Raw genomic sequence first — 10,854 nt, 5'->3', positions numbered from 1 at the left:
TTCATAATTATATAATATGTGCATTTTCTCCTTGTATCATTTTGCAATGTTTGTGATTTCACTTTATGATTTATGATGTGAAATTCTCTTCTTGACATAGATTACCAAACACGACCATCAGACGATTGTCCCTCCTCCATGACAATCATGCATCCCGCCTGTAATGAAGTCATTCATCCATTGGCTGACTTCACTTGTCAATCAACATTGCAACAACAGGAAAACAGTTCGCTTCTTCTATATGATTGGTCGATAGCATTGCGTTCCCGCCCACTCGTCCAATCATTGCGCTTCTTGAATGAAACGTCGTGGCGGTGGCGCGAGTTTTATATTTATTGTGCTTTAGGTCGGCGGGAGATAGAGCTCTATCTGTCGGAGTTTAATTAAATTACTTTGTTCTTTTGGAGAGTGTCAGTTTAAAAGCGTTACAATGGATGACTTCGGTGTTTATGCCATATTTGGAGTAGATGAACCACCACAGCAGATATTAAGGTAAAATTCACTGAGATAAACAAACATAAATGGAAATGCATTGGATGTATTCGGCTGTCTATTTAATTTTGTTAAAAACTATTTTTTTTATTCAACTTAAGCTGTGCACGCTTACAGTGATTCAAGTAGTTTTGTGCATAAAATATATTTAGATAGCTTCATACGTTTTAATATTTTTAAGCAGTCTTGATGCTTGCTGTCTCCCGCCTCGTAAAGTTCTTGCGCAACTAACGTTACAAAGATGTGCACAATATCAACAGTAACGTACTGCAGCTACTTTTCTTGCTAACTATGTTAAACCTGTGTTCTTTAAATGAGGGATTGTGTTCTTCATCATTTATTTCCCACAACAGACGTGAAGGATGGCAGAGCTCAATTGAGATCCAACCTAGTGTCCAGCTGGTGGTTCTCTTCACCAGAGGAGACTGGGGAAAGCGAGATTCAGTCTCTGTGGAACTGGCTGATGAGAGGAACATACCCATTAATATGGGAAAACTAACACCATTCAATAAGTATGTTTACTATATACGTTAAATCAGACCAGTATGATTAAATAGTAACGTTTAATCCCTTACTAAACATTTCCTCTTCTCAGATGTCTGTCATGGGAATCTGGTGAGGATGGTGTCTGGTCCAGTGGAGCAACCTTAACTGTAAATCTCATTGGGGTGAGAGACTGTTCAAGCTCAGTTTCATTTTGTTACACCACAAATCCCAAATGAAATCTGGAGAGTTATGATATTTTCTGTGCTTATTTTTAAAGTCAATATGACAAGGAAATTCATCAGTTTTTAAGAGCATAAAGCATGTTGTTGATTTATTTGTGAATGCTTCATCGACGTCATAACTCGATCTTTTGGTGAACACGCTAGATTTCTTTTTGGTGATGTATGCCAATCTTCAGTCATTTAGGCAGCTTAAGTCCTTTCCCTTTCTTGCAGTCGACCTCATTGCTTGCATTCAGAATTGCCAATCAGTCAATAAATGTTCAATAGATAGAACCAAGTCCTTGTCAATCATCCATTTCACTTGGATGTAAGTCACAAAATTGAAGATACGTCACTACTTCCATTTCATTGTGAAAATTTCCAAAGATGTTACAGTCTTTGCTGAAAGCGCAATCAAATTATGCATAATAATATATAAGAAATAAAATGTAATGCATTTTGTGTGAAGTCTTTGGATCTATGCATACAATAACTGACCCATGATCCTGTTTTCCAAAGGGTGCTACAGAGTTTTTGGATCCGGGGCTGACTCTCTCATGGATGGAATGCACTCCAGAGGTGAGTTTAACCTGCCAGGTAGATTCACTGTGTGTTTGTCAGTACTTTCCTGCAGTGTCTTCTCACTTCATTGTTTCCAGTGCATTCCCGCAGTACCTGCATTACGAGAGTGTCCAGGCAAGAGGAAGCGATCTCAGGGAGAGGAGGAGGAGGAGGAGGAGGAAGAAGTTAATGAAGGTAGAGGCAAAGAGAACATCTGCCCTAATGCCTCTGAAAAGGTGACACCTCAAAGACGGAGCAAGAACAATCATCGTGGAGGTCAGACACGTCTCTTCTCACAAAAGGAGGAACAGACTGCAACTTCCAGTTCTCAGAGCCACAAAGCTAAAGGCAAGCTGGCCAAAACCCCCTCACAGACTGGTGAGTGAATATTTTAATTACGTACATGTAGAACATATGAGTAATGTGGTATGGTAGTTATTGTATGTTTAACACTGTCTTTTTCAGCTCCATTGGACAAGCCATCAGGTCGTTGGGGTCAAACTGTCTGTCCCATTGATCCTCAGACAGCCATTTTGATTGGTGGACAAGGTGCCAGAATGCAGTTCTGCAAAGACCCCATTTGGAAACTGTGCACAGGTAAGCATTTCACATTATGTCTCATGTAAGTAGATTGTAATATATTGTTAAATATGGTTTTACTTGCTCTTAATGTTTCAGAGGATCTTTCTTGGGTACCTGCTGAAACCCTTGCAGAAGGACCCACCCCTGAGGCCCGCATTGGTCACACAGCGACCTATGACCCGGAATCTAAACGTATCTTTGTGTTTGGTGGCTCAAAGCATAAGAAATGGTTTAATGATGTTCACATCCTAGACACACAAACCTGGCGTTGGACTTTGGTTGAGGTTAGCCTGCATTTGATTTTAAGATTAACAACAAAACCCTTCAAAACATTCACAGAACTATACAGTATTTCTGTAACACATGTCTAGGCACAAAGATTTATTTTTGTGTCATAGATATCATCTGGTTGTAGTCTATAGGAAATCCAAGTCTAATTGTTTTATCCAGTAGGTGCTGAATAAACTGAAAAGCTGATTTGAATTTCATTTACTCATTAAGGCACAGGGAAAAGTGCCTCCTCTGGCCTACCACAGCTGCAGTATGTTCCGAGGAGAGCTCTTTGTATTTGGAGGAGTGTTTCCTCGCCCACACCCAGAACCAGACGGCTGCAGTGACTCCATCTACATCTTTAACCCTGAAATGGCCATCTGGTATCAACCTATTGTCAATGGAGAGAAGCCTGCGCCACGCTCTGGGTAGGGAGCTGATGTCTTTTTATTCAAAGTTGCATGATGTAATATTTCATTAACTGCATGACTGATGTTTTCAGCTGTACTGTACATGTGGCAGATGAGTATTTTCCTTTTGATTTGTTTGTGCAGGCACTCAGCATGTGTGATGCAGGGGAGGATCTTTGTGTTTGGTGGATGGGACACCCCTGTGTGCTTCAATGACATGTTTATGCTAGACCTTGGTAAATACTGCAAGAATTGTTACTCTTTTTCAAGATTTATTTGATTTTTTTTTTTTAATTCGGGTGGCTTCTTATTGGGGAAAATAAGCGATAACAATGTTCACCACTAATTAAAGTTATTTTATTACTATTGTTTGAGTCTACTTGGTTCAATGCTTTTTTTTTCTGTTTGAAACCATTATAATTCAATTGATCTGTCTAGATTTTTCTGCATATTTAATACCTGGTGTGACTCCTAGTGTTTTCACACATTAATTACTGAAGGTGCTCTTTTAAAAAGTGGAGTAGTCAGCTTAAAATACCACATTGTCACCATCTATTTCAGGCTTAATGGAGTTTTCTGCTGTGAAGACAAGTGGAACAGCCCCGTCTCCCAGAAGGTATTTAAAATGTGACAATTTACTCTTGGAGTAAAAAAGACTCTCTACTGCAAATTAAATATATAATAGAAATTCAATCAATGGTCTTATAATGGTTACATGATTGAGCATCTTGATCAGCCTAGATGCATTGAGTATTTGACCTCTGACCCTTACTGTATTACAGCTGGCATGGCTGTGCGGTTCTTTCAGACTGCAGCTTCCTGATCCATGGGGGCTACAATGGCAACAATGCACTCAGTGATGCATTCGTCTTCAACACAGGTGAGAATAAAGTTTTATGCCCCAATTCCATAGCCAGGACTCTCATTGTTACTATATACTCTACTGTTCAAATGTTTGGGGTCGGTAAGATTTTTGTTGTTGAAAATGTTATATATGTGACCCTGGACCACAAAACCAGTCTTGAGTCACTGGGGTATATTTGTAGCAATAACCAAAAATACATTGTATGGGTCAAAATTATAAATTTTTCTTTTATGCCAAAAATCATTAGGATATTAAGTAAAGATCATGTTCCATGAAGATATTTTGTAAATTTCTTACCGTAAATGTATCAACTTAATTTTTGATTAGTAATATGCATTGCTAAGAACTTCATTTGGACAACTTTAAAGGCGATTTTTCTCAATATTTTGATTTTTTTTTTTTTTTCACCCTCAGATTCCAGATTTTCAAATAGTTATATCTCGGGCCAAATATTGTCCGATCCTAACAAACCATACATTAATGAAAAGCTCATTTATCCAGCTTTCAGGTGATGTATAAATCTCAATTTCGAAAAATTTACACTTAAGACTGGTTTTGTGGTCCAGGGTGACATATACCAAAGCTGCATTCATTTGCTCAAAAATACAGAAAAAGTAATATTATGAAGTGTTATTATAATTTACAATGAGTTTTTCTGTTTAATGTTTTAATGCATCCATTACTCCAGTCTTGCGTATCCTTCAGAAATCATGCTGATTTTGTGGAAACCGTTTTTTTTTTTTAATCAGGATTGATCAATATAAAGTTAACAGCATTTATTCAAAAATTTAAATCTTTTATAATATTGTGAATGTCTTTTATTTACATGTAAATACCTAGAGTAAAATTATTAATTTATTTAAAAAAAAATCTTACTGACCTCATACAATGGTATAAATGCTGTTGACAGATTTTAAAAAGACAACCCTTTTTTTTTCTCTCTTTTTTCTCTTCAGACACTAGTTGCTGGTCATCTCTGGCTTTTCCCCAGCTCAATTCTGTACCCCGAGCTGGACATTCCATCATTACCATGCCCACAACATGCAAACAGGTAAAAACATTCAAATTCAAATTCAAATTATGTAGATCTTTATCAGGTGACTTTAGTTCATTATTTATTATAATTGTCTTTGTTTTACAGGGATGTACAGATGAACAAGAGGAACTTCCAGAGTCAGTCCCACAAACACTTCTGGTTTTTGGTGGTGGTGACAACGAAGGGAGCTTCTTCTCTGATCTTTTCACTATGCCAGTAGAGGAGCTAAGAGACTAAACATTTGATCAGGATTTGGTTTTACATGCATTTTTTAAAATTGTTTTATGTCGTGGTGTTTCAGATAATTTTTTTTGTGTGTGGATTGATGTTTGTTTATTTAAAGATGTATATTACTTTCACTCAGGTATTTGCATTATGTCCTCATTTATTAGCATTCATTTATGCATAGATCTTATGAAGTCACTCTTCATGATGCTGTGGAGGATGTGCTAAGCATTTGTGATAAAAGCGCAATATTATAAATCATTGAGAGTGGACTGTTTCCTAAAGAAGAGAACTAGTTCATCGAACTATTTACTCACCCTTGAGTGGTGTCGAATTTGTATCCAAAAAAATCTAATATGCCAGTGTGTGTTATGTTGTTATATTGCATATCTTCTAAAGTCATAAAATAGCTGTTGACAAACAGACCTAAAAAATCTCCATGATAGCTGTTAGTTCATCAGGTTTTTTTAACACCATGATATCAATTCTGATTTAAGAACTTATGTTTTTTTTTTTTTTGATTATTTTGTGAAAACCTAAAATCTAATTTTGTTTCTCACAGAAAGTGTTCTTGTGTAGTGTAAAGATTCTTCAGAAATTCTCCTTTTGTGCTCCACAAAAATTAACAGCATTTGTTTATAGATTTACATGAGGGTGAGTAAACAATGACAGGTTTTTAACTTTGGGTTGAACGATTCCTTTATCTGTCCAAGAGGGAGAGTCATTTTGTGATTCACACCCTCAGATTTGATCTGTGAAAGCTTCCTGATGTCTGTTTTGTGTATATATATATATGCCTAGTTTTAGACTAAGATTTTTTGCTTGTTCTTTTTAAATGGCTGTAAATGTATAATTCTTGCTGTAAATACTGTTGCAGCAGGCCTGTTCAAAATTAAACGTTATTGGAAAATTCAAATGCTTTGCTTTAGTTATTTGAACACTTCTCACACAATCACACAGATGCGGTTTCCTGTGTCCAGGCATCTGCTCAATTTCAAAATCTCCACGGTAACAACGACCGCATGATGTCACCCTACGTCTACAGTCGCCGTTACGGCCGCGAATACCGCAGTATGCGAGCACCGACTGACGCCTAGAGGATCCGCCGCCGCCGCCCCTCCCCGCTCAGCCCCCTCCGCTCGCTCCGGAGATCGGCCATGTTGCCTCTCGCACTTGTTCCGGTATCAGGCACGAGCGTTTGAGCAGATCGGCCGCAGTACGACACCGATCCGCCTCCACTGAAACCCGTTTCACCACAGCCCCGAAGCCAATCATGGATTTTACTACCTGACTCTGGATGTTTGTCTTTGGACGCGAGCCCTCAGACGTTTCCTTTCATTCAAGAACCGTTTGTCACCGGGATCCAGTGAGTGGCGGAAGACGGTTTCGTGGATCATGAGGGTTTTTCGGGATTGATCTTATTTTTATTTAAACCCGTCTTACGTTTGCTAGTCCTTCGTTATTAGCACTCACGGTTGTTTTTCTTCACATCCGTGTTCAGTCAAGCGACGCTTGTTTCGTTGGTCTCAAACTGACGGTTGAGGAATTTGCAGCTTTTGTTGACACTTGTTTTTGAAGGTCGGTAAAATTGTGATTTTTGGCTGGCCTAACTCTTAATATCGCTCGCAGATAGACCGTTTTCCTTTTCGTAAGCTCATTCTCTATGACCTGACATTTTTAAGACCTGGGAGGATATGATTTGTTTTTAAACTCTCGCTTATTCGGTTGGGAAGCAAATATAAATATAAGTGAGCTCCATGTTAGTCTCCCCGAGAAGACTTCAAATCCTTCATAATCCTTCTCAAGGACCTGCTGTTTATTTTCAACTGGAGACTTCAAAACAAGTTTTTTTTTTTTGTTTCTTTTTTTCCTCTCTCTCCACATATGGACTGATGTTGGGCATCAACTTGTTGATCTCTGTCTGCGTGGCTAGTTCAGGCTAGCTAGCAGCACTGATTACTCCTGTCAGAACAGACGAATAGCCTCTAACGACAAGCTTATAAATGCTTGTCAACCACTGAAAACGATTTTGCATTTATATTTCCCCCTTTGGCCCTGTTTTTGAGAATCCCTGGGCGAAAATGTCAACCCGGCCTCAAGGAGTAGGTGTTATAGAGAATTCATCCAGCCAGGTGAGACATATCTTCACACTGACCACACAGAAACTAATATGTATGAATGTGTGTTTTGTTGTTGGGAATGACGTCATGCTTGTTTTTCTGTTGATCTGTATTTCCCTCAAGCTTGTTGGGTTAAAAGACAGGTGACTGGAAGAAGAAGAAGAAGAAAAAGTTAGTTCAGGAAGAGTTTCCCTGACTCAGCATGACTTCCCATAACTGTTAATTGATAGGCTTGTCAAGGTTTCTCATGTTCCTCATTGTAAATGATGTAAATCTGGTGTCTTTTATGGCTTGTCTTTACTGTAAGTTATTTTCTACAGTGGAAAAACTGAAAATCTTATCTATTCCTCATACTAATAATCGACGTCCTCTGATATAACAACGAGTCAAGCCAGTGCTGATGAAGTTAACCCATTTATAGCAGTGGTTCTCAACCAAGGGGCCGGGGCCCACTGGGGAGCCTCAGCAAACATCCAAGGGGGCCTCAAGATGTTTAAATGTTTTAAAATTAAGCTCCAGAATATGTAATTAATAATTTAATTCACCCTTAAACTTCTGAAATTCAACTATTTCATTATTTTGATTTTTCATATTATTATTTTATCAATTTATTTTAATATGTGGATTAAAATAAACACTGCCATTATTTATACATTAAACAGCAGACTTTCAGAGAAGGCCTCAATATGACTTAAAATTATTTAAAATAAAACGAGCTTTAAAATAAGATATAACCATTTAAAAAACAAAGTTATTTTTTATATTAATTCGTCTCTTACCTTCTGCAATTCACCAGTTGTTTTTTAATTTGAATTATAGGTTTTCTTATTTTAATCTGTGCACACTCCTAATTCTGTAAATGAATAAAGCAAACTTCCAAGATGTTTTAAAATAAAAAAAAAGCTTTAATAAGCTAAATAAATAATATATATATATATATATATATATCTTTTTAAATCACTCCTAAACATCTGGAATTTAATAATTTAATTGTTTTAATTTGAATGATTTTAGTTGCTTATTTTAATATGTGGACACTGATAATTTCTATAAATTAAAAAAGAGGGACGGGAACTCAAATGTTCGAACAGGTTGAGAACCACTAGTCTGTAGAGGAAATCAGTCAACAGGTAGTGCGTTGGATTTGGGAGCCATGCAGACCACAGGCAGTGAGAATAGCCAGCCTTGCCCCTCTCAATGTGATAAGGCACAGATTGCGGTGCGAGTGCCAGAGGACGGAAAATTGAGCCATTCAGAGTGAGGAGGAGGAGGAGGAGGACAGATTCAGTGCTCATTAATAACTCATGCCAGTGTGACTAATGCTGACTGAGCTTCATACAATACAGGCAGCATTAACGTGTGTGTTTTCTGTTAAGTGGCTTAATGAAAAGCGAAGGACTTTATATCCTTGTCCAGATCTCCGGATGCCCTCTCTGAGATCTCTAACCTCTTGTTCAGAGCGTGTCTGTTTTAGCAGAGGAAGAGTGTGAGGAGTGAATCATTGGTGTTAATCATACTAGTGAGGTTGTGGGTGAGTTTCAGCCTGCTGTGTAGGAGGAGAGGTATGAAAATGTGTTATTATTTTGCATTATCCTCCATTGGGGTAGATCAGGCGCAAGGAAGGATGCTTTGCATAAAAAAGATCGGACTCGGAACTGTGTTTATGTTTATGATTTGGACCATGTTTTGCATCTTTGGGAGTTTTATCTGTCACTCACTCTGCTGTTTTGTCATTTTAATATACATGGATCACACAAACATTGTTTTTTGTTCACAATTTTTTTTGTTCCATGTAACTCTTCACAGACCTTCATGTTCAGCCTGAATTGCGCCCTATTTGGCCTGTGACTCTGTTCTAAAGCCTTACGCATCCATGTCTGAAAAGCACACCACCTCAATAAGTGTTAACACAGGGTTTCCTTGTCCTCAGTAACTCAGTGTGTCACCTTGCTGATACTGTGACCTGACACCACAGGCTTGTGTTACAGATCCCTGAAATCCCAGACCCCACTAACACAGATTTAGAGAGAGAGAGAGAAAGGGCCTTCACCTGTTTCTCATCCTCTGACCTCTGCACTCTGAAGTTTTAGCTAAATTATGTGGTTTAGGAACTCTGTGTCCGTGAAGTTAACATAAAATCCAAATGGGCTCTATTTGCCTCTTTAATAAATGCTTTTTGGTCAAACTGTCCGCAGTTAATTAGTGCATGCTGTTCCAAAAGGAAAATGTTTTTGTAAATGCTGATATGAGCAAGTGCGTGGTCTATATAAGGCCGATATACAGTATATGTATGTCACGTTTAATTTAAAGATAATAAATAGCACATTGTCCAATTAAATTAAATTTATTTTACATAATATGTACTAAATTAGAAGTAAATCATTTGAAAATGAATCAATATGGCAAAAAAATAATTTGATAAAGAGTGAAAAACTGATTTATGCTTCAGATAGTAAAATCTTGTAGTAGTATTTATTTATTAGATAAACAAAGACTTACATTTTATAAATACACATTTGCTGAATGCTGATGGTATATGAGAAAGTACTTTAGTGTTTGTCTTTCTATTACTTATAATAGTAATAAACACTGTAATACTTTTTCATTGTTTACCATCTTTGCAGCTGTGCTCAAGCACTGGTGTTCTCAGGACTGTCAAAATAAAAGTCTGACACTTATTGGTTCAAACAGAAAAACTTATTAGTGATGCCTATAATTAAAAAATGCCAAATGTCAACCAATACATTGTTCGACCACTGAAAGGTTCAGACTTAATTTAATATTTTTGACAACAAGAAATTTCCATTGGGATTCATCAATATGCTCTCAAGGGTGACCTTGACCTTCATTCTCCACATCCCATCTGAAAGGCCTACTTAAAATTGGTTGCCCACATTGCAAGTTCTCATTTGTCTGACTTATGATATGTAACACCAGCTTGAATTTGCTATGTCATTTGGAAATATACCACATTGCTAATGATGTTGATTGATAAGACGATTAGATGTTTTGGTAGTTTTTGACCATTGTTTACCAGCTATGTGTACTGAAGGGTCACTGTAAGCGTTTATGAATAGCCTATATTGTCTCTGTTGAATATCACTATTTTGGGGATAGTCTACTCAAATATGAAAATTATGTCCTTATTTACTCACCCTCAAATGTTCATACAGTGGGAAACCACAGCCTTTTGTACTGTACAAACAAAGTTTGGAATGCAATGAAGAGTAGCCTAAATGATGACAGAATGTTTATTTTTCAAATGCTAAATGAACAAAATTTTTTTGCTTGTGATTTGAAATGACTGTCATTATTTGTGCTTACTGCTGTCGTTTTGTGGACTTTAAGAAATGTCTTTGCACCTGCCTGGTTTACAGCTCACATCTTGGCGAAGTCCTCAAAATGCGTTCTGTGCTGTTCAGTCTGGTGTGCTTTGTTTGGACATCCTCCATAGTAGCACAGATCTCTGTCGGGTCCACTGACCCTGATCAGTCTCAAAGACTTACAGTTTTCCACTGCAGTGATTTACTCCATTAGCACTTCTCGCTCCACTAGGCAGATCATTTCACCGGAATAAAAACCTTTT

At 37.5% G+C, this 10,854-nt stretch overlaps 2 protein-coding genes across 9 annotated transcripts in view; both read left to right on the top strand.

The window, feature by feature from the left end:
- The first annotated feature begins 308 nt into the window (after positions 1-308).
- Positions 309-6,051, top strand: krcp (kelch repeat-containing protein). The gene is made up of 13 exons (XM_058782088.1): positions 309-492; positions 846-1,004; positions 1,088-1,160; positions 1,719-1,778; positions 1,859-2,138; positions 2,226-2,357; positions 2,439-2,626; positions 2,844-3,040; positions 3,167-3,258; positions 3,584-3,638; positions 3,805-3,902; positions 4,844-4,938; positions 5,029-6,051. Exons 1-13 carry the CDS (start codon positions 431-433, stop codon positions 5,158-5,160), a joined length of 1,623 nt encoding a protein of 540 aa, XP_058638071.1. The 5' UTR covers positions 309-430; the 3' UTR covers positions 5,161-6,051.
- A 184-nt stretch (positions 6,052-6,235) lies between these two features.
- Positions 6,236-10,854, top strand: part of mark2b (MAP/microtubule affinity-regulating kinase 2b) — a 50,629-nt gene continuing 46,010 nt past the window's right edge. For 5 of the 8 annotated variants that reach the window (XM_058780643.1, XM_058780645.1, XM_058780644.1 and 2 more), the window contains exon 1: positions 6,237-7,280. In XM_058780643.1, coding sequence (XP_058636626.1) covers positions 7,230-7,280 — 51 coding nt within the window. In that variant the 5' untranslated portion in view covers positions 6,237-7,229. Of the gene's footprint in view, positions 7,281-10,854 lie in introns of all 8 variants that reach the window. The other 3 variants (XM_058780648.1, XM_058780640.1, XM_058780647.1) reach the window with 2 other exon arrangements.

Source organism: Onychostoma macrolepis, chromosome 07 (assembly GCF_012432095.1).
Source record: "Onychostoma macrolepis isolate SWU-2019 chromosome 07, ASM1243209v1, whole genome shotgun sequence".
Lineage (NCBI taxonomy): Eukaryota > Metazoa > Chordata > Actinopteri > Cypriniformes > Cyprinidae > Onychostoma > Onychostoma macrolepis.
This window is presented reverse-complemented; position numbering and strand designations above follow the sequence as displayed.

Coding starts and splice junctions, on each gene's coding strand:
- krcp (XM_058782088.1), top strand. CDS start 431: ATGGATGACTTCGGTGTTTATGCCATATTTGGAGTAGATGAACCACCA. Junction 1,005..1,087: donor AAACTAACACCATTCAATAA/GTATGTTTACTA, acceptor TCCTCTTCTCAG/ATGTCTGTCATGGGAATCTG. Junction 3,259..3,583: donor CATGTTTATGCTAGACCTTG/GTAAATACTGCA, acceptor CATCTATTTCAG/GCTTAATGGAGTTTTCTGCT.